Source organism: Vipera berus (genome assembly GCF_964194415.1).
Source record: "Vipera berus genome assembly, chromosome: 3".
In the NCBI taxonomy this organism is placed as follows: Eukaryota; Metazoa; Chordata; class Lepidosauria; order Squamata; family Viperidae; genus Vipera; species Vipera berus.
The window spans coordinates 216,864,495-216,892,211 of NC_138204.1; the positions used below are offsets into that span (position 1 = coordinate 216,864,495).

At 53.2% G+C, this 27,717-nt stretch overlaps 2 protein-coding genes across 6 annotated transcripts; one reads left to right on the forward strand and one right to left on the reverse strand.

The window, feature by feature from the left end:
• Positions 1–382: 382 nt before the first annotated feature.
• On the reverse strand, positions 383–4,141 carry LOC308666304 (flavin-containing monooxygenase 5-like). 3 transcript variants are annotated; one of them, XM_081325009.1, is made up of 2 exons: positions 4,011–4,141; positions 383–2,279 (listed from the first exon to the last, which is right to left on the reverse strand). In XM_081325009.1, the coding sequence occupies exon 2, from the start codon at positions 2,100–2,102 to the stop codon at positions 501–503; it is 1,602 nt and encodes a 533-aa protein (XP_081181135.1). In that variant the 5' UTR covers positions 2,103–2,279; positions 4,011–4,141; the 3' UTR covers positions 383–500. The 3 variants fall into 3 exon arrangements, with proteins under 3 accessions (XP_081181135.1, XP_081181134.1, XP_081181136.1); XM_081325008.1 differs by having other exon boundaries at positions 3,979–4,051; XM_081325010.1 differs by lacking the exon at positions 4,011–4,141 and adding an exon at positions 3,955–3,975.
• Positions 4,142–4,303: 162 nt separating this feature from the next.
• Positions 4,304–27,717, forward strand: ADCK5 (aarF domain containing kinase 5). Of its 3 annotated transcripts, XM_081323535.1 has the most exons (16): positions 4,304–4,372; positions 9,625–9,725; positions 10,517–10,666; positions 11,436–11,511; positions 13,141–13,341; positions 13,687–13,761; positions 14,752–14,892; positions 15,175–15,288; positions 16,879–17,010; positions 18,929–19,012; positions 19,867–19,948; positions 21,595–21,673; positions 22,421–22,512; positions 23,474–23,732; positions 25,549–25,665; positions 26,740–27,717. In XM_081323535.1, exons 1-16 carry the CDS (start codon positions 4,355–4,357, stop codon positions 26,852–26,854), a joined length of 1,836 nt encoding a protein of 611 aa, XP_081179661.1. In that variant the 5' UTR covers positions 4,304–4,354; the 3' UTR covers positions 26,855–27,717. The 3 variants fall into 3 exon arrangements, with proteins under 3 accessions (XP_081179661.1, XP_081179663.1, XP_081179662.1); XM_081323537.1 differs by lacking the exon at positions 11,436–11,511 and having other exon boundaries at positions 13,146–13,341; XM_081323536.1 differs by lacking the exon at positions 13,687–13,761 and having other exon boundaries at positions 26,740–27,713.

A 27,717-nucleotide genomic window follows, 5' to 3' on the forward strand; every position in this document is an offset into this window, starting at 1 on the left:
ACAATTGAAATATATTGCATATTGTTAGTTGTTATATGAGAAGAAAGATAGGTAATAAAAATGGTCCTGGCCGGGGTGAGTGTGTGTGTGTGTGCACTGTAGTATTTGTATTTTTTTATATTGTTTTTTATTTAGATTTATACTTTTAAAAAAAATAAAAAATAAAAAACCCCAATCATTTGTGGGCAAAACATATACGTAATATAGTAAAATTTTGCTCCTTTTAGAAAAATAAAACCTGCCTGTTTATATGTGCAGACTTAACAGGTAAGTTGTTAAAGGCACAAAGATGAAATCATAATGCCAGTATCTATGTAGATTGGGATTGGATTAGGACAGGGGTAGGCAATTTTGGCTCTTTTATGACTTGTGGACTTCAATACCCAGAATTCCTGAGCCGGCCATGCTGACTCATGAATTCTGGGAGTTGAAGTCCACAAGTCATAAAAGGGCCAAGGTTGCCTACCCCTGGATTAGGAGGACAGGACTTTTGTGTGGACTTAAAAATAAGCCCAAATTGCCGCAAGTAGAACAAGGAGGCCAGCCAACTTAAACCAAATGGGAACCGAGGCACTGTCGTCTGGTTGGGCAAGGGGCCTGGTTCTCAAGGGTTTCAAGATCCGCTCATGCTGGGTCAGGATGGCTTTCCTGGCTCCTTCCCATTTCCCTGGTCCTTGCAAGCGATATTGATACGGAGTACACGGCCCCCAGAAAAGCTCCAGGGCCAGCTTAGGATCTGTGACAAACCGGGACCATAGGTTGGGCTTGACCCCGATCAGAGAGGCCAGTTCATCCATGTAGTCTACGTAGTCCACCTGGATGGTGTGGCGTTGACTTTTCACATACCTTTTTGCCATGGAAAACCTCTTAACACTAATATCAGACATCATCTCGCTGGCTGGGGGCAGCTCAGCAAGCCCCTTAAAGACACGCGTGGCCCAGCGAGCTTGCATTTCTGCAATGGGCATGATGGCCCCCAGTGGCTGCACAAGGCCAACGATTGCCAGCGTGGGCTTCTCCAGCGTGGGCGAGAAGACAAACTTATACAGGGAGATCTGATTTTCAACCACCCTCACCAGGTCCCCAAGGAAAGGAAAGGAGAAGCTGTAGCCTGTAGCAAGGACAACACAATCGATGTCCTCTTCCTTAGAGCTGTCTTCGAAGAGGGCAGCAGTGTCCGTAAACGCGGCGATGTTTGATTTGATGACAATTTTCCCCGAAAGAATGCAATTTGGGAGGTCATCATTGATGGTGGGATGCTGGCTGTAAACTCCGTGTTTAGGCCTCAAGCCGTAATGAGCATGGTCGAATCTGCTATTTAATTTGTACTGCGACAACAGTTTGATCGCGGACGAGGGAAGACATTGCTTCAGGAATAGACGAGCTCGACTAATCTGTACAATGTCAAGTGGATAGCCTTTATCGGCAACACGGCCTAGCACCCAAGCGCCTCGGCGCGTGCTGAGGAAGACCTGTTGCGCCGTGTGGCTGATCTCCACCGCGAGGTCCACCCCCGAGTTCCCAACCCCAATCACGACGACCCTCTTTCCCGTAAACGCATCGGGACTCTTGTAATCACGGCTGTGTAAGTAGCGGCCCTTGAAAGTACTAATCCCTGGGATGGAGTCCAGGGGGAGATGTGCAGTGGTGTGGTGACCGGTGCAGACCAAAACTGCGTCAAAGACGGAGGATTCCCGCTTGCCATCTGACTCCGTGGTAACCTCCCACTGGCCGCTGGTAGAGAAATCTGAGCGTTTTGTTACGCTGCAGACTTTCGTCTTGAAGCGAATGTACTTCAGGAGCTGAAAGTGTTTGGCATACAACCGGAAGTAGTCCATGATCTTCGAGTTGTGCATGTAGTTGGGAAAATCATCTGGGATGGGGAAGTCACTGAAGCACATCATTTCTTTGGAGGTGTTGATGATCAGAGATTTGTAAATACTAGCCCGGCCTTCCTCGGGGTTCTCCTTGAACCTCCAGAGCCCCCCAATGTCATCACTGCTTTCAAAGCAGAGAGGATCCAGACCTTCTTCCAAGCAGCATTTGATGTTACAAAGTCCACTGGAGCCAGCTCCAATAACTGCCACTCTCTTCTTCTCCATTTCCTGGGACGGCTGCAGATGAACAGTCGACAGCAGGGAAAATGAATGTACGTATTCTCTTCTTCGCTACTTGCGGGATAAAAAGTGTTAATACCCCTTCACAAGGCCTTGGTAAGGCCACACTTGGAATACGGCATCCAGTTTTGGTCCCCACGATGTAAAAAAGATGTTGAGACTCTATAAAGGGTACAGAGAAGAGCAACAAAGACAATCAGAGGTCTGGAGGCTAAAACATAGAAGGTGTCAGGACCCTCCCCAATCCACGTCTTAGGAAAACAAAAACTCTTGGAGTCAGTTCTAGTCCAAAAGGAATTTTTACTAGGACATGCTTGGTTGTGGAAATACAAGACAGGACCTGGTATTGCTTTACAGATTGAAACTTTATAAAGGGTTCCCGGTTCAACCCCCCCTTCCCTCAACCCCATTTGGTCAGCCCCCATCCTTCTACTTCATGTCATCCCTTTTGTGGGAAAAAGGGACTTCGGATCTTTATGGTTATTGCCTTCTTCCTCTCCAGATTCAAATGGAGACACAGGCCAGATGCCTTCTTCCCTAACCCTTCCTTTTGTTCCCCCCAGTTCAAAACGTTTCCTTGGTCTTTGAAATAACCTAAGGCAGGCTGAATCCACATGCGCTCCTCCTTCCTCTGGAGATGGCAGAATCCATGGGGGGGGGATAATGTTTTAAACATACATTTATGAATGTGATATAAATGGATTCTGACAGAAGGAATTGGGTATGTCTAGTTTAATGAAGAGAAGGACGAGGGGGGCATGATAGCAGTCTTCCAATATTTGAGGGGCTGCCCCAAAGAAGAGAGGATCAACCTGTTCTCCAAAGCACTTAAAGGTAAAGGATGGAAACTAATCAAGGAGGGAAGTAACCTGGAACTAAGGAGAAATTTCCCGACAGTTGGAACAATTAATCAGTGGAACAACTTGCCACCAGAAGCTCTGAATGCTCCAACACTGGAAGTTTTTAAGAAGAGACTGGACAGCCGTTTGTCTGAAATGGGTATAGGGTTTCCTGCCTGAGCAGGGGGTTGGACTAGATGACCCCCAAGGTCCCTTCCAACATCATCATCATCATCATTATTCTCTCAACAGGAGAAAGCATTTTCCCAAAGACATTATTAAGCAATTACTCCACCCATTTTGGCAGAGGCAGGATCTGGTTAGATTTTATGGTGCTGGCATTCCAGCCCCTTACTCAAGTGGGAGACCCTAGGGCAGGGGCGTCCAACTTTGGCAACTTTCAGGACTTGCGGACTTGCATCAGGTGGGCACGAGCAGAATCTAGTCGGTGGGGGGTGGGGGATTTTGCATGAACAGGGGGTCTTTGGATGGCCCCGGGGACCCCATCCATTTGGGGACCTGTCATGGCCCTCGAGACTCCCTTTGAGTGAGACGCAGATCTTTAGAAGAGCTTCCTGGCCTCTGGATTCTCTTTTGCAGAGATCTCCCACCAGTGTTCGTGAAGCCTGGCCCCCGGGAGAGGAGTGGACTTCAACTCCCAGAATTCCCAGCTTTGCTGGCTGGTGAATTCTGGGAGTTGAAGCCCAAACTCTCTTTAAATTGCCCACTTTGGGGGAAAAAAAGCAAGCTTTAAAGCAGGGGTCTTCAAACTTGGCCCTTTGATGACTTGTGGACTTCAACTCCCAGAATTCCTCAGCCAGGCATGCCTGGCTGAGGAATTCTGGGAGCTGAAGTCCACAAGTCACCAAAGGGCCAAGTTTGAAGACCCCTGCTTTAAAGCATTTTGCCTGCTTTCTAACGAACCCCCCAGGGACTCCCCTGGGTTGTCTTCCCCCCCCCCACCGTCCCCCAAAGCCAGGGCCTGCGGAACTCCTCACCACTGGACAAGACGGTCACCCCACCCGACGTCTCCAAGAAGAGGGAGCTTCCTCACCGCAGAGCCTTCCAGAAGAGACCGGACTTGGGCGAGAGGGGAGTTTACACTAGCAGCTGGGCTGGGGAATTCTGGGAGTTGAAGTCCAGAAGCGTCACCGACAGGCCGAAGGCCACGCCCACGGGGCGGGGTCCCCCACCCGATCGTGGCTCCTCCTCCTCCCCGCGCCGGGTGGCGAGACGGCGGCGGCGGGCCAATCGCCGGCCGGGTGGGCGTGGCCTGGGCGCGGGCGGCCAATCGGGGCGCGCTCTCTGGCGGGAGGGCGGGCCCGGGGCGTGTCTGGGGCGGGGGGGCGTGGCGTCCGGAGCCTCCTGCGAGGCGCGGAGAGAAGCGCGGCGAGCGGGATGGAGCTGCGGCGGACGGTGAGACCCCCCTCCCGGACCCCCCTCCCCATTCCCCTTCGCAGGAGGGCTGCGGGGGGGTCCGTTCTGGGAGGGTGGACCCGATGCCCTCGTGGGGACCCAGCGAAGGGGTCGGGGGACCCTTCTGGGAGCGCCGGGTAAAGCCCAGCCCTAGAGCCGCGTTTCCCAACCTTAGGAACTTGAAGATGCGTGGACTTCAACTCCCAGAATTCCCCAGCCAGCATAGCTGGCTGGGGAATTCTGGGAGTTGAAGTCCACGCATCTTCAAGTTCCTAAGGTTGGGAAACGCTGCCCTAGAGGTCGTGGTCTCCGTGCCCCCCCTTGGGGCGCCCCAGAGAAGCCCCCTCCCACTGCTCGAGGTTGGGCTGGGGGTCTCTAGGGGTCTTCGGCCCTCCCTCCCTCTCACTGCCTGGGGGGGGGCTTCCCCTCCCCCCCAAGAAATGGTCCTCAGCAGCCCCGCCTTCCATTCCTGGGAATGAGCTCGAGGTGGGGCGGGGGTGGGTGGGGGTCTCGGGGGGCTTCGGAAGACCCTCCCCAGCCCCTCCCTGCCCCTCACTTCCTGGGGGGTTTCCCCCCCATCAAAGAAACGGTGCTCAGCAGCCCACCCTCCATTCCCGGGAACTAGCACAGGGGTGGGCGGGGAGGGTCTTGGGGGGGGGTCTTTGGCCCTCCCTGCCCCTCCCTCCCTGCCCGGGGGCATCCATTGGTCCTGAAGCCCCCCCTCCCGCCCCTCCTTGTACTCCACTGCCTGGGGGATCCTCTCTCTTCTGTGACTGCCCCCCTTTTCGCGTGGGGGGTGTGTCTGCCTCCCCTCCCCCTTTCCCCTTCCTCCCTGGGGAATTCTGCCGCCCTGATGGGGGTTCCCCCCTCTGCCCCCCCCTCGCTGTTGCACAAGCTGGGCCTTGCCTTTGGGGAAAGCCTTTGCCTGCAACCCATCATCCCCTCCCTCTGCTTTCCCTCCTTGCGGGTGGCCGGCTGACAGGTGGGCAGTGGGCTTTGGCTGCCAGGCCGGCCCACAGGGGGGTCTCGAACAGAGCAAACCCAGTTCTTTTCCCCCTGGCTGGGTGGGCCACCTGGGGCCGGCTCGGGTTCAGGTTACGACAGCCAGGCTGTGCGGACCATGGGGCACCCGGCCCCCTCCTCTCTGCCCGGCGGCCCCCCACCCCTCAGCATAAGAGCCCCCCTTCCTCCCCTCCTCCTGTTGGACGGGCATGCCAAGCACCAGCCGGAGTGCAGTCCGTTTAGCCTAATAATCTGGCCGTATGTAATTTAGAACAGAATAGAAGCTGGAAGGGGCCTGGGAGGTCCTCTAGTCCAACCCCCTGCTCGAGCAGGAGGACCTATCCTGTCTCAGACAAGGGACTAGCCTCTTCTTAAACACCCCCAGGGGTGGAGCGCCCACGATTGAATAAGATTGAAGCTCCGCCATCCGGGGTGTCCCTTCTGTTTCCACGTGTGTGTGTGTGTGTGGGGGGGTCTCTGAGCCCCTCTTTTGCACGAAGCCTTGGGAGGCCTGAGGCAAGGATGGCTGTGCAGCCCCCTCCCCTCCCTCCCCCTCCCCAGCTGGACCAGGTCTTCCGGCCCAGCGCTTTCTCAGGCTTGCATCAAGCTGGGATCGTTGTGCCTTCCCTTGCAGTGTTGTGACTGTGTGTGTGTGTGTGTGGTGTTCTAGTGAGGCCCAGGGAGACTTCTGGACCCCTGGCCTGGGATCCTGAGCGGGTACCCCTTGCCTTTCTTTGGAGGGGTGGGAGTTAGAAGCAGCAGCAGACCCCCTAGCCTGCTCCCGAGGGTGGGCAAGCCTCTTTCCTGGGTGCCGTGCCTCTCCTGGGCTCTGGAAATCCGTTGGAGGCCAACCTTTGCCCCTCTTTCAAAGAGCAGCAGGTCTGGGGCTGTCGGTTGCCGTGTGTGTCTTTTCAAGCCGTGGACACACGGCGCCTGGCTCCGCGTTTCCTCCTTTGGGCCCAGGCGCCGCTTCCTAGCAGAGAGAGAGGCGGCCAGGAAAGGGGAAGAATTGTAGCTCAGGTGGAAAAGAGGAGAGCCTGGTGCTCACCTGGCAGACGTTTCATTACCCAACTAGGTAACATCATCCGGGGAGGGAGGAGGAGGAAGAAGGACTCCTGGGGTCCTTGGGGCTCTCTGACCTTTGGTGCTTCCCTTGCAGACTTTCATTACCCAAACTGGAAGGAAGGAAGGAAGGAAGGAAGGAAGGAAGGAAGGAAGGGGGAAGGGAAGGGAAGGGATGAGGAAGAAGAGGAGGGCTGTGGGGTCCTTGGGGCTCTCTGACCTTTGGTGCTTCCCTTGCAGACTTTCATTACCCAAATAAGGAAGGAAGGAAGGAAGGAAGGAAGGAAGGGAGGAAGGAAGGAAGGAAGGAAGGAAAGAAAAGGGAAGGGAAGGGAAGGGAAGGGATGAGGAAGAACAGGAGTGCTGTGGGGTCCTTGGTGCTCTCTGACCTTTGGTGCTTCCCTTGCAGACTTTCATTACCCAAACAGGAAGGAAGGAAGGAAGGAAGGAAGGAAGGAAGGAAGGAAGGAAGGAAGGAAGGAAGGAGAAGGGAAGGGATGAGGAAGAAGAGGAGGGCTGTGGGGTCCTTGGGGCTCTCTGACCTTTGGTGCTTCCCTTGCAGACTTTCATTACCCAAACAGGAAGGAAGGAAGGAAGGAAGGAAGGAAGGAAGGAAGGAAGGAAGGAAGGAAGGAAGGAAGGAAGGAAAAGGGAAGGGAAGGGATGAGGAAGAACAGGAGTGCTGTGGGGTCCTTGGTGCTCTCTGACCTTTGGTGCTTCCCTTGCAGACTTTCATTACCCAAACAGGAAGGAAGGAAGGAAGGAAGGAAGGAAGGAAGGAAGGAAGGAAGGAAGGAAGGAAGGAAAAGGGAAGGGAAGGGATGAGGAAGAAGAGGAGGGCTGTGGGGTCCTTGGGGCTCTCTGACCTTTGGTGCTTCCCTTGCAGACTTTCATTACCCAAACAGGAAGGAAGGAAGGAAGGAAGGAAGGAAGGAAGGAAGGAAGGAAGGAAGGAAGGAAGGAAGGAAGGAAGGAAGGAAGGGAAGGGAAGGGATGAGGAAGAACAGGAGTGCTGTGGGGTCCTTGGTGCTCTCTGACCTTTGGTGCTTCCCTTGCAGACTTTCATTACCCAAACAGGAAGGAAGGAAGGAAGGAAGGAAGGAAGGAAGGAAAAGGGAAGGGAAGGGAAGGGATGAGGAAGAAGAGGAGGGCTGTGGGGTCCTTGGGGCTCTCTGACCTTTGGTGCTTCCCTTGCAGACAAAGTGCCCGGACGTTCCCCAGTTTGGGCAATGAAAGCCCTGCAGGGAAGCCCCCCCCCTTGGAGAGCCCCAAGGACCCTCTCAAAGAGAGGCCAATTTGTTTGGCGGTCTTTTCCCTCCCGCCTTGACCCCGTCTGCTCCGCTGGAGCTGTCCGGCAGATGTCCTCCAGGATAACGCCCCTACCCACGCCAAGACCTTGCCGGCCCCCTCCCTGCTGGAACTGCAGGTCAAGGCCCTCCCCAGGCATTTCTTCCCCCCCCTTTTGCTGGCCAGCTGCAGGAGCTCTTCTGGCGGGGGGGGGGGAAGTGGGTGGGTGGGAACTGACGGAGACAGAGCTGGGCAAAGGGATGGCCTCGTTTTTCCCCCCCTCTGCTTGCCCCCCCTCTCTCTCCTGCCCTCCCCCCTTGGGGCTTCCGGTCTTCTCCCTCCCCCCAATCCTTTGCAGGGGAGATGTTCCAGCCCTCTTCCTTTGCCTTAACCAGGTTAGTCTGGGCTGGATGGGGAGACCATTCCCCGCAGATGGATTATTCATCCTTTTGCTATCTCTTATTACTGGTGGCACACTTTTAGTTGATGATGATGATGATGATGATGATGTTTTGCAAGTGGACTGGTTCCTTTGGTACTGGAGACAAATTTCTTGTGTCTCTAATTGCACTTGGCCAAATAAAGTATCCTCTTCTGTGCCCTGTCCCCCATTCCACATATTCTATATATCCTATATTAGCATCCCCCAACCTTCCCTGCGTGGGGGCTCAGTGGGGGCAGAGGGAATGTTCAGTGTGAGTGGCTGGCACAAGTGCCCACCACTCAAGCAAGTGGGGCTGTGCTCACACCCGCCACTTGCCTGGCCCACTTCTGAATGGGCCAAGGCCCATAGTGGCCTGGGGGTGTGGGACCCCTATTCTATATTCTATTTATTCTATATATTCTATACATTCTACACATCCTATATATTCTATACATAATATATTATATATATATTAGAATAGAGAAGAGCAGTGGGCTAATGCCTCCTTAAGTAACACCAGCTGCCTGCAATTAGTGCAGGTTCGAGTCCCACCAGGCTCAAGGTTGACTCAGCCTTCCATCCTTCCGAGGTAGGTAAAATGAGGACCCAGATTGTTGGGGGCAATTAAGCTGACTTTGTAATAATGCCGCTTAGGGGGTGTGTATGTGAAAGCCCTAATAAGCAGGCATATACATAGAATGAAGGCTACTGCTAAGCTTGTAAGCCGCCCTGAGTCTTCGGAGAAGGGCAGGATATAAATGGAATTAAAATAAAAATAAAAAATAGATTAGAATAGGACAGGACAGGAGAGAATAGAAATTAGAATAGAACAGAACAGAATAGAATAGAATAGAGAATGGAATATATGGATTAGAATAGAATTCTTTATTGGCCAAGTGTGGTTGGACACACAAGGAATTTGTCTCCGGTGCAGAAGCTCTCAGTGTGCACACAATTAATAGTGGTAATCCTGCACACATACAACCTGCCAATACATTCATCACAAATGGTGAAGTACAACACTTCATCACAAATCATAAGATGCAACACCTAGTCACAGAGTACAAGCTAAGCAAACAGCATAAATCATACTAGGGTACAAAAAAACCCCCAACAATATGAATTGCAAGATACAAGCCGCAAAGTTGTAGTTTTAAGAAGATAAGGATAGGTAATAGGAAGGATGAGTAGTATCATAGTAATACAGCTTTGCTAGTATTTTGACAGTGTTGTAGGAATTAGTTATTATATTCTATATCTGTATATTCTGCTCCTGGGCCCATGCCGCTGAAACCTCTGCCTGGCACCTGGGCATCACCCTTCCCAGCTCGCCCTAAAGGGGAGGGGGGAGGCCTGACCCACAGCGCCCCCTATTGTGAGCTCCGGTACTTCCACTCTCCTCCCGGATCAGCTTCCTCGGGGTTGATCTTCCTTTGGGCTGATTCCCCACCCGGTCCCCCTTTCTGCTCTTCTGCAGCTCCAGGTCTGCCGCTTCCACCGGCATCTCCTCCAGCGCAAGAGGAGCCCCTGGCTGGTCCCTCCGCCCTGCCGGTGGCGCGCCGAGGCCCAGTCGGCCAGGTAGGAGCTGGGCTGGATTAAGGCCGATTTACGCCGCCGCGCGAGGCTTCCTCCTCCTGCCCTGTGGAGCCTCTCTGGGGTTGCCTGGTCAGTTTGGGTCCTTGGGGCTGTTCCAGGCAGTCCTCGGCTTGCAGCAATTCATTTAGTGACCGTTCAAAGTTACAGCGGCACTGGAAAAAATGCGGCTCGTGGGATGACCTTCGCAGCATCCCCAGGGTCACATGATCAAAATTCAGCTGCTTGGCAACCGACTCATACTTACGACCGTTGCTGTGTCCCAAGGTCACGTAATCCCCGCTCGCAACCTCCTCACGAGCAACGGGGAAGCCAGATTCGCTTAACGACCGCGTCATTAATCTCTGCGGTCATTCGCTTCACAAGAGTGGCAAGAAAGGCCACAAAATGGGAGCGGAACTCGCTTAGCAAATGTCTCGCTTAGCAAACGGAAATTTTGGGCTCCGTTGCGGTCGTAAGTCGAGGACTGCCTGTATTACCGCTTCCGGGTTGGAAGGATTAGCCAGGGACATCACCGTCGCCCTGGGGACACCCAGTTTGGGGGCTCCTTTCACGTCCCCATTGATGAGCCCACCACAACGGGTACCTATTTTTCTTTTCGCATTTGCACCCTTTCGAACGCTAACTGGGCTGGAGCTGGAGCCAGTGACGGGAGCTCGCTCCAACACGCAGCAGCACTCGGGTCTCGAACGCCCAGGAAGAGACGGGCAGTGGCAGTGAGGTGGAGTGGTTCTCTCCGCTTGAATGACAGCTGTCTTTCTCCCCCCACCCCGCAGTTCTACTGGACAGAGGGGGGTGCTGAAGAGGACCTTTTGGGGCACGCTGGTGGCCCTTCCCCTGGCCACGGGCATCTACTACGCCTTGGCAGAGAAGCAGGACCGGAGGAAGATGCGGCTGGTGTCCGGCAGCGTGATGCGCTTCGTCAGGTGGGGTGGCGACCGCAAGGCGTCCTCGGCCCTTTCCTGGGGAGGGAGGCGGCGTGGAGAAAGAGTCCCGACCAACGCCCCCCTCATAAAGGCCAGCCCATCCATCGTTGCAACGTGTGGCTGCTTTTCTGTGGCTCCACCAGCAATGTGTAGGACTAGAGCAGGGGTCGTGTTGTGGCCCGTTCAGAATCGGGCCACAGAAGTGGTGGGCAAGCACACGCGGAGCTGCGTTTGTGGAAGTGGCACGCATGTGCAAAACCAACCCTCGCCTGCCGCCTCAGCCAGTCTGCCGAGCCGGAGAGGCCTAGAGCAGGGGTCCCCCAACCTCGGGTCCATGGAACGGCACCGGGCCACGGCGTGCCAGAAACTGCTCCACGCAAAAAGTGAAGCACCCTCTGTGGGATGCAGGCAGCCTGAGAAACTACACCCCCTCCGGTCTGCCGAAAAACCTGTCTGCGTAGAACCGGTCCTCGGTGCCCAAAGGTCTGGGGGCCACTGGTCTAGAGAACCTCATGATACCCCCAGCTGCACTAAAGGAGCCAGAAACTCCCTAGGTTTGAGCTCAGGTGTTTCTTGGGTCCTGTCCTGGCCACCAGCTGCTCCAGAGAGGCCTCTAACCCAGGGACTTTCAAGCCCCGTGGGGCTACCCTGGCACATGGGGAGCAGCAGCAGCTTCTTTCTAGGTCTGCCCCGGACCCTCCTGGGTTTCTCCCCAAGGCCTGGGGTGGCACTGGGGGACAGCCTGAGTCTGGGTCGTCTTCTCCCGAAGGTCCCTGCGGCTGGGAATCCAAATCTCCTTGGATTACTGGTGGACGAACCACATCACCTTGCGAGGCCTGGATGAGGTACGGTTGCTTGTCAAGCTTTGAAACGGGTCTTTTAAAGTCTTTAGACTCGCAGGGGTCTTCAAACCTGCCCCTTTGATGACTTGTGGACTTCAGCTCCCAGCATTCCTCGTGCCTGGCTGAGGAATTCTGGGAGTTGAAGTCCACAAGTCATCAAAGGGCCAAGTTTGAAGACCCCTGTCTTGCATCCTGGCTGAGGAATTCTGGGAGTTGAAGTCCACAAGTCCTCAAAGGGCCACCTTTGAAGAGCCCTGCAATAGACAACAGACCAACAAAGCAGAATTCCGAGGCTTGCCAATTCCTCAAAGAACGTCTTTATTGATGCCGAGTGTGTCGGCTCTTCAAAAGTGAAACCAAGGCTGAAGAAATGCATAGCAATTCCCCAACACAATTCAAGAACGTCCTCCCCTGGGGTGATGCAAGCAACTACGTTTCCCCATGCAGCTTCTCGGTGGGCTTTCCGGCAGCCTCGGGAGCAGCCGATGACCTTGGTTCCCAGGAAGGAAAGTCCGAGGGAGAAAATCTGTTTTGTTTAGCTTGACACCTGTCAACTCCCCCTCCCTCCATGCTGTGTGGCAACTAGGAATGAGAAGGGCGCTCCTGAGACTGCGGGCTGGGTGTTGCGTTAAACGCCCGCCGAGAAGCTGCATGGGGAAACGTAGTTGCTTGCATCGCCCCAGGGGAGGGAGTTGCTATGCATTTCTTCAGCCTTGGTTTCACTTTTCAAGGGCCGATACTCGGCATCAATAAAGACGTTCTTTGAGGAATTGGCAAGCCTCGGAGTTCTGCTTTGTTGGTCTCTTTGTCTATCGCAGGGGTCTTCAAAGGTGGCTCTTTGATGACTTGTGGACTTCAACTCCCAGAATGCCTCAGCCGTAGGCAGGAGAAGAAGCAACGGATGGAAACGAATCAAGGCGAGAAGCGACCTGGAACTAAGGAGGAATTTCCTGAGTGTTGGAGTAATTAGCCTGCCCCCAGAGGTTGTGGGGGCTCCATCCCTGCAGGCTTTTAAGAGGAAATTGGATAGCCCTTTGCCCAGAATGGTCTAGCATTTCCTACTTGAGCAGGGGGGTTAAAAGACCTCCAAGGCCCCTTCCAACTCTTATTCTGTAAGTCTTTGTTCTATCCCCCTCTGTTAGCTGCAGTGGGACTTACGCACACACACACACACAGCACTGTCTTGTAGGGGGTAGAATTTCCCTCTTCATGCTTGGCCTATCTTTGCACGATGTCCGCAGTTTCATTGCCCTGCAGTAGGAACGTAGTTGCTTATCCCAAAAGGATATGGCCTGGTAGATGTATTTGTCCAAGCACATGTATTTGCTTAGTGCAGAAAATTGAGGAGAGGAAGGCACCTCAATGGGAGAGGAGGAGGAGGAGGAGGAGGAGAGCAGTTGCTTCTCGGTTGCACCTCCAGAGGCAAACCTCTCTCCCAGGCTTAGGACCTTCGTAATCCAGGGTGGCAACTCAGTAATCCTTCTCCTCCGAAAAGGACAGGAGTCTCCCAGGATAGCCGGTGGGGTGGGGGATCCTGGGGAGTGCTGTCCACGCTGCCACCTGCCGTGAGGTCAGGTCTGCTGGGAAGGATCTAACCCCCTGCTCTCCTTCGCCCGTCTTCCCTGTGGTCAGAACAGCCCGGAGTACGTGGCTGCCGTGTCCAGATGTCACCAGCGCTCGGCCGAGAGCATCGTCTTCGGGGCCATCCAGAACGGGGGCCTCTACATCAAGCTGGGCCAAGGCCTGTGTGCCTTCAACCACATCCTCCCCCAGGAGTACGTCAGCTTCCTGCGCACCTTGGAGGACCAGGCGCTCAGGCAGGGATACTCGGAGGTGCGTGGGGCAGCTGCGGGCCGCTCCCGCTGCAGACTTCAGCAGCAGCTGCACATGAGGACCTGGGGAGGGGGGTGTCACCAGGTCTTCCTCCCTTTTTTGGGGGGGGGCTGTTCCTTGGGCCGCCAGCCAAAGAAGGGGGGAGAGAGTGGAGGGTTAGTAGGAAAGCGACATCCGGTTTTCCGCTAGCAGGACCCCTAAGCGGCTTCTGTTCTTACATGGGGAAAACGTCCCAGAGTTCCTTGCGGCTTCGTTTCCTTTATTCCACCCCCCTCCCCGCCGTTGATTAGATTTGAATCTGTTGCTGGCATTTAAATATTCAATTTTAAATCTTCCAAAAGTCAGTGGGAAGAAAAGTCGCAAGATGGGCCAAAGCCCAATAGCTGCCTCGCTTCGCTTAGGCCCAATGGTGCTCGTAAGGTGAGGACTATGTGTAGCCTCTTGGTAGGTCTGTCATAATTTTGAACACCTGCTAAGCAAGTGGTGACAACTCAGACTGGCCTTAACTCAACCCTCTAAATCAGGGATCCTCGACCTTGGCCACTTTAAGACTTGTGGACTTCAACTCCCAGAATTCCTCAGCCAGTCCACAAGTCTTAAAAGTGGCCACGGTTGGAGACCCCTGCTCTAAATAGAAACGACCCTGGGCTCCATTTGTTGAGAAAGGTGTATTTTATTAGAAATGTGGTAAAGCCAGAGCTGAGGATCGTGCCTCCAAATCCGTTACGTTCTCCCCTCGCTGCCCACCCCACTGTCACCGATGGACTCCATGCCAGGTGTTTTCATAATTTTTTTATTTTTTTTATTTTAATTCCATTTATATCCCGCCCTTCTCCGAAGACTCAGGGCGGCTTACAAGCTTAGCAGTAGCCTTCATTCTATGTATATGCCTGCTTATTAGGGCTTTCACACACACCCCAAGCGGCATTATTGCAAAGTCAGCTTAATTGCCCCCAACAATCTGGGTCCTCATTTTACCTACCTCGGAAGGATGGAAGGCTGAGTCAACCTTGAGCCTGGTGGGACTCGAACTTGCACTAATTGCAGGCAGCTGGTGTTACTTAAGGAGGCATTAGCCCACTGCTCCACCAAGGCTATAATGGCACAGCTTGGTATGAGGCTCATTCCTCCTTCAAGCTGGATGACCTTGAGGCAGCTTCTCGAGCTGACTCAGCCTCTACTTTCGATTCCCCAACCCTCCCCCATCCCTACCCTTCACGGTCCGTCACTGCACAACAGCGGAGCACAGCAAGTGTAAAGTGACAGCTTATGCCGGTCATAAGTTGCGGACTACTTGTAACTCCGCCTTCTTCTTTGCCTTTCCTGAAGGAGGGTTGGCTCACAAGCTCCTCCCCTCAGTCCATGGCCCTCACTGACCCCCCCATCTCTTCTGGCCCTTCCTGACCGCAGGTGGACGACCTCTTCCTGGAGGACTTTAATGCCAAAGCGGACCAGCTCTTCCTGGAGTTTGACTACCGGCCCATTGCGGCGGCCAGCTTGGCCCAGGTGCACCGGGCTCGGCTTCACGACGGCACCCCGGTGGCCGTAAAGGTGCGTCTGGGAGGGCAGGCAAGGCGAGGATGGGCCAGCCTGAAGGATCCGAGGGGCGCGGGCATTGCTGAACTACACTTCCCAGCGTCCCTTGCTGCTGCTGATATTGGGAATTATAGAGCAGCAGGTTGTCTTCTTCGTTTCCGACTTCTAGGGATCTGGCCTGGCTTCCTGTTGGGGGCGGGGGGGAAGGTGTGGTGCTGGTCCTTTGGGCTACGACTCTCCTCTGGGACTGCTCCCTTCCTCGGGGGGTGCGTCACCCTCTCCGGCTTCCCTGTACAGGTGCAGTACATTGACCTGAGGGACCGGTTTGACGGAGACATCCGCACCCTGGAGTTCCTGCTGTGGATCGTGGAGCAGATGCACCCCAGTTTTGGCCTCGGCTGGATCCTGCAGGTACGGTGTGGCCCAGCGTCTCTCGCCACTGGCCTGAGAGAGCTGCTCTCGAACCCGCCTCCTCCCCCCCCACAGCACCCCAATTTCCTCGGCTTGCTTGCCCTTCTAGGCACCCGACTCTGGTGGCAAGGGGGACCCCCCATATCTGAGCCAGGGCCCTTTGTGTCTCCCCACCCTGAAGGCGGCCTGGTTCAGAACAGTTTTGGCAAAACTGACGAGCAGAGGGTCTAAGGCAGGGGTCTTCAAACCTGGCCCTTGTGGGCTTCAACTCCCAGAATTCCTTGTGCCTGGCTGAGGAATCCTGGGAGTCGAAGTCCACAAGTCATCAAAGGGCCACGTTTGGAGACCCCTGCAATAGACGGAGACTAGACTCGCAGGGGTCTTCCAACTTGGTCCTTTGATGACTTGTGGACTTCGACTCCCAGAATTCCTCAGCCAGGCACTGGGAGTTGGAGTCCACAAGGCATAAAAGGGCCACGTTTGAAGAACCCTGCAATAGACAGAGACAAATCAAGCAGAACTCCGAGGCTTGCAAATTCCTCAAAGAAAGTCATCAAAGGGCCAAGTTCGAAGACCCCCGGTCTACAGCTTAAGGGAACGGGTCAGGCTGAAGGGGGGCGGGCTTTAAAAGGATCCCCTTCCAGCATCTTTCTCGCTCCTGGAGGGCTGCTCCAGGTGCGGTTTTAAAAGGAACAGAGAAGACCCTAACCCTCCAATGATGGCAGTGCGAGGGGCCGAGGGGCGGTGGGATCTTGGTGGAAACATTGAAGAGCTTATGGGGAGAGGCGCCCCCCCTGGCTCTGGAAGGCAGCTAGAGGTGGCGTGAGTTGGACTAGGCCAGGGGTAGGCAACCTTGGCTCTTTTATGACTCGTGGACTTCAACTCCCAGAATTCCTGAGTCAGCTTGGCTCAGCTTGGAAACCTCTCCCTTCCCCTCAGCATAGCTGGCTCAGGAATTCTGGGAGTTGAAATCCACAAGTCATAAAGCGGCCTAGGCCAGGGGTAGGCCACCTTGGCTCTTTTATGACTCATGGACTTCAACTCCCAGAATTCCTGAGCCAGCATGGCTTAGCTTGGAAACCTCTCCCTTCCCCTCAGCATGGCTGGCTCAGGAATTCTGGGAGTTGAAGTCCACGAGTCATGAAGGGGCCATAGTTCCCCCATGCTGGCTCAGGAATTCTGGGAGTTGAAGTCCATGAGTCATAAAAGAGCCAAGGTGGCCTACCCCTGGACTAGGACATCCCCTGCTGCTCCTGAACAGTCTCTGGGTCGCCTCCATGAGCGTTCGTGCGCCGAGAGACCAGCACGCCCCTTGGCCAAAGGGATCACAGACTCAGGGCTGGAAGGGACCTTAAAGGTCTTCTAGCCCAACCCCCTGGCATAGCAGCCCTTCTCCTCACTTCCCCTTCGGCTGCCAGAAGTCTTCCCCATAGCCCAGGAGTCTCGGTTTGCAAAATGCACCAGGAACGGACACGGTGTCTCCATCCAGCAATGTTTGGCACCCCTGAGTTACACTTGCTCAGGGCAGGCTGACCCTCCCCCTCCTTCCCCCCTCCCTCCCTGCTTTCTCTCCTCCCCCTCTCCTTCCAGGACCTGAAGGGGACCCTGGCCCAGGAATTGGACTTTGAGATCGAAGGCCGCAACGGGGAGCGTTGTGCCCGGGAGCTGAAGCACTTCCGTTTTGTGGCGGTTCCTCGCGTTCACTGGGAGCAAAGCAGCAAGGTGGGTCTGGTGCCCCCCCCTTCGAAGCGGGCAGAGCGCCAGGCTCTATTCCTCCCTAAACGGGTGGTCTTTTCTTTTAGAGAGGGGGGGGAATGTGTCTCCAACGTTTGGGGCCACTTTTAAGACTCGTGGACTTCCACTCCGTTGAGTTCCCCAGCCGGCAACGGAGCCCCCAAAGTTATGTTGCTAGGGAAGGCGAGCCCCCCCCCACCCCCGGGAAGGTTGCAGATGGTGATCACGTGACACACACACACACCCGGAAATTTCCACTCTCGTAAATCCATGCCGTGATATTTTGATCACAGGGTTGCTGCATGCGTGATGTCAAGTTTCCGAGGTCTGGGCTTTTCAAGTGACACTGAAGCATTGTTTACCTTAAAAGTTCTTTATTAGCCTAATATATTTGCTCGAAGGAAGCTGGAATCTGAAATCTCCGCCCCCTTGCACAATATATTAAAACACATTTCTCCACCTTTCTAATTTTGTCATTAATCACATTCTCCAATTGATTTAAAGAATCAGCTTCCCTTCGGTTAGAAAACCTGCCAAAGCCTTATCTTCTTCTGTTAGAGATGGCCTTGAAAGTGCAATCCTACTCGTCCCCCCTCCCAACCTTCAACCCAATCTCTTAAAGCAGTACACAAGTTTAACATATGAAATGGCTACTTCTTCATCTCTTGTCAAGCAATGACATTCGATGTTAGCAGCGTTGACACGTGACAAGCGTGGGGGAAAAACGGTCATAGGTCCCTTTTTTCAGTGGTGTTATAACTTCCAGTGGTCACTAAAGGCACGTCCACCTGTCAAGGCAGCCACCTCCCGTCTGATTCACCTGTTAACCATCATCCATCCAAGGCTTCCCCTGGGCACTACTGGGGTTACAGGGAGAGAAAGTCAACATCTGGCATATATTCTATATTCTATTCTATTCTATTCTATTCTATTCTATTCTATTCTATTCTATTCTATTCTATTCTATTCTATTCTATTCTATTCCATTCCATTCCATTCCATTCCATTCCATTCCATTCCATTCCATTCCATATTCTATTCTATTCTATTCCATTCCATTCCATTCTAATTCTTATTTCTATTCTATTCTATTCTATTCTATTCTATTCTATTCTATTCTATTCTATTCTATTCTATTCTATTCTATTCTATTCTATTCTATTCTATTCTATTCTATTCTATTATTTTTTCCATTCCATTCCATTCCATATTTTCTTTTCTTTTCTATTCCATTCCATTCCTTTCCATTCTAATTCTTAATTCTCTATTCTATTCTATTCTATTCTATTCTATTCTATTCTATTCTATTCTATTCTATTCTATTCTATTCTATTCTATTCTATTCTATTCTATTCTATTCTATTCTATTCTATTCTATTCTATTCTATTCTATTCTATTCTATTCTATTCTATTCTATTCTATTCTATTCTATTCTATTCTATTCCATTCCATTCCATTCCATTCCATTCCATTCCATTCCATTCTAATTCTTATTTCTATTCTATTCCATTCTAATTCTAATTCTAATTCTAATTCTAATTCTAATTCTTATTTCTGTTCTGTTCTGTTCTACTTTGTATTCTATTATTATTCTATTTCCTATTCTATCCTATCCTATCCATGCAACTCAGTTGCTGAGAGGCCCCAAAGTTCAGATCTGGGTCGTAGGTCCCCCCCCCTCCAAGTACATCCATCAGAACTTCAAACAGCCACTAAGCAAGTGGTCATTAAGTCAAGGACTGATTGTATTTGACGCAGCTCTGATACTGTGGGGCCACTTTGCAATTTGGGGCCTGGGGCTTCTGCTCACGTGTGGCATTCATCCCCGTGGGTGACTTTCCCGTTGACGGCAGTTCTGTGCTGCAGCCTTTTCTAACCACCTCTTCCTTCTCTCCCTGTGCTTAGCGGGTCCTGACTGCCGATTTCTACGAAGCCTGCAAAATCAACGACCTGGAGGGGCTCCTGAGGCAAGGCCTGAGCCCCAAGGACGTGAGTCTCTGGGGGAATCTGGGGGAGGGGCGGAGAAGGTCAGGCATCACCATTGGGTCTTGAGTGTCACCGGGAAGCTGATTGGTTTGGTTGAGGATCGTCGGCTCGGGTCAGTCCTTTGGGGGGGCCTTGCGCAGCTTCTGTCCTCACCAGCCCCGATGATGTTACCTAGTTGGGTTACGAAATGTCTGCAAAGAGGCAACCAACAGTCCTCCTCCTCCTCCCTGCAAACCCCTTTCCTTTTTAGTACTGATGATGTTCCCTAGTTGGCAAGCTCAGTGAGCATCAAGGGCCCAACATTAGTCGTCTTCTTCTTCTTCTTCTTCTTCTTCTTCTTCTTCTTCTTCTTCTTCTTCTTCTTCTTCTTCTTCTTCTTCTTCTTCTTCTTCTTCTTCTTCTCCTTCTCCTTCTCCTTCTCCTTCTCCTTCTCCTTCTCCTCCTTCTCCTCCTTCCTCTTCCTCTTCCCCCCCCCTCCTCCTCCTCCTCCTCCTCCCCCTACCCCCCCCTCCTCCTCCTCCTTGCAAACCCCAATCCCTTCTAGCACTGATGATATTCTCTAGTTTGGGTCATGAAACGTCTGCAAGCAAATCACCAAGCTCAGAGAGCAACAAGGACCCAACAGTCTCCTCCTCCTCCTCCTCCTCCTCTTTCCACAAATCCCCCTCCCTTCTAGCACTGACGATGTTACCAAGTTTGGTAACGAAACATCAGGAAAACCACCCAGCTCAGAGAGCCCCAAGGACATCTGCTTCTCCAGGGAGAATCTGTCTCCGAGCAGAGTCTCTTCTGCAGCCACGGCCTTGGCTTTCTCCCCTTTCAGAGACTCCCCCTCCTCTCTCCCTCCCTCTCTGCAGGCAGCAGAGAAGCTGATCAAGGTGTTTGCCGAGCAGATCTTCTTCACCGGATTCATCCATGCAGACCCTCACCCGGGAAACGGTAGGAGACGCGGCCGAGAACCAAGGATTTATTTATTTTATTTAGCATATGGCATATCATACATGGACTTGCAATGTGTGTGGTGTGTGTGTGTGTGTGTGTGTGTGAACATTTCGCCTAGATTAAAAAGACACGATAAAATACGATTGCTAAATGAACTAGGTTCAAATACCCCCTGCCTTGGCCATCTAATCATTAAAGCACAGCATCGTTTATAGGACAAAAAATCAGAAACTGGACCACTAGATGCCCTCGGCTTACAGTCGGTCGCGATGTGAGTCGCAGTTGGGCGTGGGACATTGCAGTCGCACTGAGGGGAGGATACAGCGCTCCATTTATATTCAGAGCCGAGGAATGGAAGCCCCAGAGGCTGAAGGGAAAGCCGTGGGCTGCGCCAGCGGATGCTCTGACACCCAGTGGAGCTGGGAGGTGGGGGGGCAGTTGGGGGATCAGGTCAGCTGGCAGGATCCTCATTGGTTTGGGGTGTGAATCCGGGGACTCTCTGATGGAGACGCTTGTGCGAACTGGCCAGGCTGAGTGCAGAGACTCAGTTTCCAATAAAGGAGAATCTTTGTAGCTCAGGGTTGGAATGGGTTGGTGCTCTCTGAGCTTGGCGGTTTTCTTGCAGATGTTTCATGACCCAACTAGGCAACATCATCAGTGCAAGAAGGGAATGGGATTTTGCAGAGAGGAGGAGGGGGGGAGACTGTGGGGTCCTTGGTGCTCTCTGAGCTTGGTGGTTTTCTTGCAGATGTTTCATGGCCCAACTACATAACATCATCAGTGCTAAAAGTGGTGGGGGGGGGCGAGGTTCATCATCATATCATGGTGATGTCGTCTAGTTGAGTCACAAAACGTCTGCAAGAAAACCACCAAGCTCGGAAGGACCGCTTGCTCTGTCCAGGCAGATTCTGAGATTCCTCATGACTGCACCGCCCTCACTGCCTGCACATCTGGGGGGGAGGGAGAAGGTCAGCTGCAGGGGAGCAGAAGGATGTGCATTGAAAGAAAAACGAAACAGGGAGTAGATGTCAAGGGTGAAACTTCCCGTGCCTCTGCATTTCAACTCGCCTTTAGATTAAGGGGATGGGAGGTGTTCCTTTCAAGTGGGGAGATGGAGAAACAAAACTTCTTCGATTCAGCTGAAGGCCACGGGAGCCTGAAACCTTTTTAAGGACACCAGAACAGGTGTGGATTTGAAGCGGACGGTTCCCTTCGCAAAGTGAACTTCTTGATATGGATTACGTAAGACGTTGCCAGAGGGGGGAGGGATTTGGCTGGCTGGCAAAACTATCTTTTAAGTCTACCAATTGGTGTTTTGGAACCCAGGAGTTAGTTTTGCTTCGACAAAACCCCGCAGCGCATTCAGTAAAACGTGTGCTTTTCAGAAACGGAACAGACCCGGGGTTTTATTTGGATTCTCGAGCTGGGTGTTGACGGTGGGAAGCGAAGGGACGGAGACCCTGCAGAGAGGCAGCTCGCTCGGCTTTACACAGAACCAGACCGAGGAGCCCGGACGGATGGGGAGCCAGGCGGGCTTTAAAGGGAATTTCCTTGGGGGGGGACTAGGGGGGGAAAGCTTCATCTCCAGACGGGACTGCATTGGGCTGCCCTCACCCCCCTCATCCCTCATTCCTGTCTTGCAGTGTTGGTACAGAAAGGACCAGATGGCAAAGCTCAGCTGGTTCTCCTGGATCACGGCCTGTACGAGGTCCTTCGCGAGAAGTAAGTAAGGATCCGTGTGTGTGTGTGTGTGTGTCAGGCAGGAGCATCCCCTTTGCACTGCCTGAGTAGCAACCTCTTGTTCAGTGACCAGCAGCCTCAGCCCCCCCACCACTGACAGCGGCTCACTTAGTGACTGTTTGAAGCAGCGACGGCCCTGAAAAAAGGGACTGAAGTCCGTTTTTCACACTGAATGGCCAGCTGCAGCATCCCCTGTGGTCACGGCGTCAGAATTCGGATGCTTGGCCACCGGCTCTCGTTTACAACGGTCGCCGCGTCCCGGAATCAGGGGATTCCCCTTTTGTGGCCTGGCAAGCAGAGTCGACGGGGAAGCCGTGTTCATCTAACCGCCGGCTTACTGGCTTAACGACCGCGGTGATTCACTTAGTAACCGGGGCAAGAAAAAGGGGGCAAAACTCAACTTGGAAGCTGTCTGAACTTGCCTGCCAGGATGCTTGCAGTCCGTGCGGGGGCTGGGGGGGCGGGCAAATTCCTGCCAGGTTGTGAGGAGGTGGCACCCAACAACGGCAACGGGGTCTCCAGGGATTGTCATTGCTAAGGAATGTGGTTCCCTGACATCACGCTTTAAGACTGCATCAGCCTTGGGAGGGGGGGTATATCCCGCTCCTAATGGCCGTCATAGCTTGAGGACAACCTGCAGCTGCCTCCTGGACCCATGAGGGTCTGCAGCTGCGTCGCCTCCTTCCCCTCCCCCTGCTGACAGCTCTTCTCTGTCCTTCCCCCTCCCAGGGAACGAGAAGCTTTGTGTAAGCTCTGGCGCGCCCTCATCCTGCGGGACCAGCCCTCCATGCAGCTCCACTCCCAGCAGCTGGGCGTGAAAGGTGAGGAGGGGGCAGGGGGCATCCGTCAGGGGGAGTCACGGGGGTTGGTTGGCGAAGAGGCATTGGCTGGATCCCGTCGGGGTGAAGATCCAGCTGGGTTTCTGGTGATGCCTCCAGAAATGGCTTTGCGCGGGGGGGGTGGGGGTGGCCTCCCCGCTGTTCTGGGGAAATTGGGATTGGGGTGGGGGGAAGAATCGGCACTTCTGAATTGGCTGCCCTGCTCACAAGTCGTAAAGGAGAACATTTGTAGATTGGGATTGAAGGGTGGGGTGGCTGGGCGGTTTCCTTGCAGACATTTCGTGACCCAACCAGGGAACATCCTCCGTGCTGGGAGGGAGCGGGGTTTGCTTCTGACACTCCTTTGTAACACTGGTATTACCCATTATGGTAATGAAAGGCCTGCAAGGAATCAAATCAAGCACTGAGGATGCTGTAGTCCTCCTCCTCCTCCTCCTCCTCCTCCTCCTCCACCTTCTCCCCAATGTCTTTCCCTTCTAGCACTGATGATGTTATCTAGTTGGGTAATAAAACATCTGCAAGGAAACAGCCAAACTCAGCACTAAGGAGTTGTTCCTCCTCCTCCTCCTCCTCCTCCTCCCCCTCCTCCTCCTCCTCCCTCTTTTCAAGCACTGATGATGTTCCCTAGCTGGGTCATCAAATGCCTACAAGAAAACCACCCAGCTCAGAGAGCACCAAGGACCCCACAGTTCTCCTCTTCTTTTTTTTCCTCCTCCTCCTCCTCCTCCTCCTCCTCCTCCTCCTCCTCCTCCTCCTCCCTTGTAGCACTGATGATGTTACCTACTCAGGTAATGAAATGTCTGCAAGAAAACCACCAGGCTCAGAGAACACCAAGGACCCCTCACTTGCAACCCATTTCCAATCTCCCCTCAATTCCTTTCTGGCCTGGTGATGGGGGGGGGGTCTCCATTCCTGACTGCCCCTTCCTCCCGCCCCACCCCAGCCCAGGATTACTTCCTCTTCTGCGAGATGCTGCTACAGCGGCCCATCAACATGGCAGAGCTGGCAATGTCCAACATACTGACCCAAGCGGAGACCATGTACATGCGTGACATGGCTCAGCACCACTTCGACTCCATTGTGCGGGTGCTGAAGGACCTGCCCCGCTCCATGCTGCTCGTCTTCCGGAACATCAACACCGTGCGGGGCATCAACGTGGCCCTGGGGGCTCCCGTGGATCGCTACTACGTCATGGCCAGAAGGTACGAGCCACAAGCAGTGGACAGAAGCCGTGTTTCTCAATCTTGCCGGCTTGAAGATAGGTGGATTTCAACTCCCAGAATTCCCCAGCCGGCTATTTTTTTCCCCCCACTTGGGATGCTATTTTTTCCCACTTGGCTGAAGTCAAGATATATTACATCTACCACATTCCCACCGTCTATTAAGAAAGTTACAACAATGCGATAAAGTAGTCTGGCCACATCTGCTCTTGTTTGAATGTTGGTAAACCCTCACTGGCTGGGGAATTCTGGGAGTTGAAGTCCATCCAGATGGAAGCTGGCTCCACCCATCTTTAAGCAGGAAGCTGGCTGGGGAATTCTGGGAGTTGAAGTCCACCCATCTTCAAGCCGCCAAGGTTGAGAAATACTATTCTAAAGTTTCACAAAACTTCTGTTTGAGAGGATCTTTGCTATTAGCAGATGCCCCGTCAACGATTCCTCCCTTGGTGAAATGACTCCTGGGACACCTTCAAGAACATAAATTGAATGACAGGTTATCTGGCTGGGGGAGCATTTGAATTGCATGTAGAGCACCTGCAACGGAGAGGGGGTGCAGTTTGGGGCAGCGAAGGCCCCTCGGAAATCCTGGGACGGGGGGGCTGGGGGCCTCACAAGATGGATCCCGTAGGGTGAGCCTGCGAAAGGTGCTCCTATCCCGATGGGAAGAAGGGGCAAAGAGGCCAGAGAAACGAGGGGGAAGGCTGTGGTTTGCCCGCCCCCCTGGACACTCTCTTCCCACAGAAGAGAATAACAGATTTGGAAGGGACCCTGGAGGTCTTCTAGTCCAACCCCCCCCCCTTCTCAAGCAAGAGACCGGATACCATTCCAGACAAATGGTTCTCCAATCTCTTCTTGAAAACCTCCCGTGATGGAGCGCCCACAAATCCTGAAGGGAACTTCGGTTCCACTGGTTAATGAACAGAACTAACAGAATTGGAAGGGACCCTTTGAGGTCTTCTAGTCCAACCCCCTGCTCAAGCAGGAGACCCTGTGCCATTTCAGACAGTGGTTCAATCGGAATATTTATTTTTTTATTTTATTTTAATTCCATTTATATCCCGCCCTTCTCCGAAGACTCAGGGCGGCTTACAATTTAAGCACAAATCAAATGTGCTTAGCAATAGCCTTCATTCTATGTATATGCCTGCTTATTAGGGCTTTCGCCCCCCCCCAAGCGGCATTATTACAAAGTCAGCTTAAATGCCCCCAACAATCTGGGTCCTCATTTTACCTATCTCAGAAGGATGGAAGGCTGAGTCAACCTTGAGCCTGGTGGGACCTCAGGTGGAAGGGACCTCAGAGGTCTTCTAGTCCAGCCCTTTGCTGAGAGGAGACCCTAGGCCATTTCAGAAAGTAGTTCAATCAATTGGAATAGAGCTGGAAGGGACCCTTTGAGGTCTTCTAGTCCAGCCCCCTGCTCAGACAGGAGACCCTATGCATTCCAGACAAATGGAGACACCCCCACTATTATTATTATTATTATTATTATTATTATTATTATTATTATTATTATTATTATTATTATTATTATTATTATTAATTTTATTTATATACTGCCCTTCTCCCGAAGGACTCAGGGCGGTGAACAGGGCAGATGTATAAAATACAAAAAAAATACAAAATGACTAAAAATACACTATGACTACAGGGCTCTCGTTCGTGGGGAGGCAGGGAGCCAGCCAGGTCAGGGACGAGGGGAGGGCCCTCTGTGCTGCTGGGGGGGGGTCTCCTGCCCGCGTCCCCTTTTGCGCCAGCAGCACCCAAGGCAGCTGTCCGTCTGTCTCCCTCCCTCCCTCAGCGCGGTGAAATGCTGGAGCCGCACGGTCAGCCAGAGGTCCGGCGTCCTGGCCAACTTCTTCCTCGTCCGTTGGATCCGTGCTTTTTGGGACAGCCTTGTGTTCGAGTTTACTCTCAGGTAAGGGGAAAGGATAGGTAGGCCTCGGCTTAACAGCCCTAACAGAGCCGGTCAAGCACAGTCCCACACGACAAGTCGAAAAGCGAGTTCGGACACTTTTCACAGCCGTCGTTAAGTGAGCCGATCATTAGCTGGGGGTCGCTTTTGAGGATCTCATAAATTGCAAGCAGCTGATTGAGAGGTGCTGCCAGAAGAGGCTGCCCAGAGCGGGGTGGTGGTGGTCCCAACTAGGCCACTTGAAGAGCCGTGGACTTCAACTCCCAGAATTCCCTAGCCAGCATTCGCTGGCTAGGGAATTCTGGGAGTTGAAGTCCACGGCTCTTCCAAGTTTGGGCACAGCTGCTCTAGAGTCACCCCAAACAGTGAGATGGGTGGTATATAAATTTAATCCATAAAAATAAATAAATAAAAATGTGGATGGCTGCAGAGCGGCCCAAAACCCAGTCACCATGGCGGTGAGGAGAAATTGGCCCTTCAGTGCAGGCAGTCCTCTACTTACGACTGGAACCAAGCCCAAAATTTCTGTTGTTAAGTGAGACATTTGTGAAGACGTTGGTTTGCCCCAATTTATGACCTTTCTCGCCTCGGCTGCTAAGTGAATCGCTGCATTAGTCACACGGCTGGGATGAAAAACTGGCCTCCTCCATTGCTCGTCAGAAGGTCGCCAAAGGGGATCACGCCTCACACACACACATGCACGACGCCGCATAACTGTCGTAAATAGGAGTCCCTTGCCAAGCAACCGAATTTTGACGCTGGGGGAATGCGGCGACGGTTGTTAAGCGTGAAAAACGGTCCTAGGTCCTTTTTTCCAGTGACGTAACTTTGAACAGTCGCTATGTGAAACGGTTGTAAGTGGAGGACTACTTGTAACTGGGTGGGAAGTAGTTTTCTGGTCTGGCCGTGACGCCACGAAGTGGAGTAAGCAAGCCGAGGACCGCCTGCAGTTCTGCGTGTGCCAAAATATGGGGGTGGGTCTCCTGCCCTTTTAACTCCCCCCCCCTCTTCTTTGCCAAAGCATAAGTGCCTCCACCCACCCACCCAGTCTCTTGTCTTCCCCCCCACCCCTTGCAGGATCCAAGTCACCTCCATGAAGCTAACCAGGTCTTTGCTACAATTCCTGGTTTATGTTGGCTTCTTGAAGCCCAGTGAGCAGCAGGAAGAACTCTACCAACTGCTCCAGGCCTGAGCCTCCAAAGGCCCGGAAGATGCCCGTGTGCCCAGCCGGGCAAGCACGGGGCTGCCCTCGCCCCCTTCGGGGTCCCTCGAGAGGAACTGACGCTTGGCTCTGCATCGCAAAGTGTGGGGGGGGACGTTTGAGGAAGCCCCCTCCTCTTTCTGGAGCACAGCCTGACTGAGGTTTTTTTTAAAAAAAAATTAGTTCAGAAACTTGAATAAGGGGCAACTCGCCATATTTAACTTAAAAGAACGAGCCAGAAACGGTGCTGGGGTGTCTGTGTGTGTGGGGGGGTTTTTTGTCTCTTTTCTTTCTTCTTCCCCCGAATCCACGGAGAAGGGGGAGCTGTTTCTCTGTAGCCCACTCCCCATTTTGTTCTGCCTTTAGGGCAGGGGTCTTCAAAAGTGGCCCTTGGATGACTTTGTGGACTTCAACTCCCAGAATTCCTCAGCCAGGCACATGTGCCTGGCTGAGGAATTCTGGGAGTTGAAGTCCACAAGTCATCCAAGAGCCAGGTTTGAAGACCCCTGCGTTTAGGGGACGGCGGGGGGCAGGGGCTGGGCTAAACGTGGAATCTTTGGGGTCCTCGGAAGGGCCCCAGGCTGGTTAATGGGGAGCAAGGGGTCCAACCAGGCCGTTCCAATCATTGGAGCGGAGGGGTGGGTGTTGGGGGACAAACCACGTGGCCCCCCCCCCACAGCTCTCCGGAGTGGTAACACGGATCAACCCTGTGCTTAGGCTCCCGAGTCCCACCGGACGAGGAAAGTTCCCTGTTGTAGCTGCATTAAAAGAAAAGCTTAAAGCTCTGCCTTGCCTGCTTTCTTGCCACTACGCAACAAAGGGGAATCTCCTAGCTCAGGGCTGAAGCGTGGGGG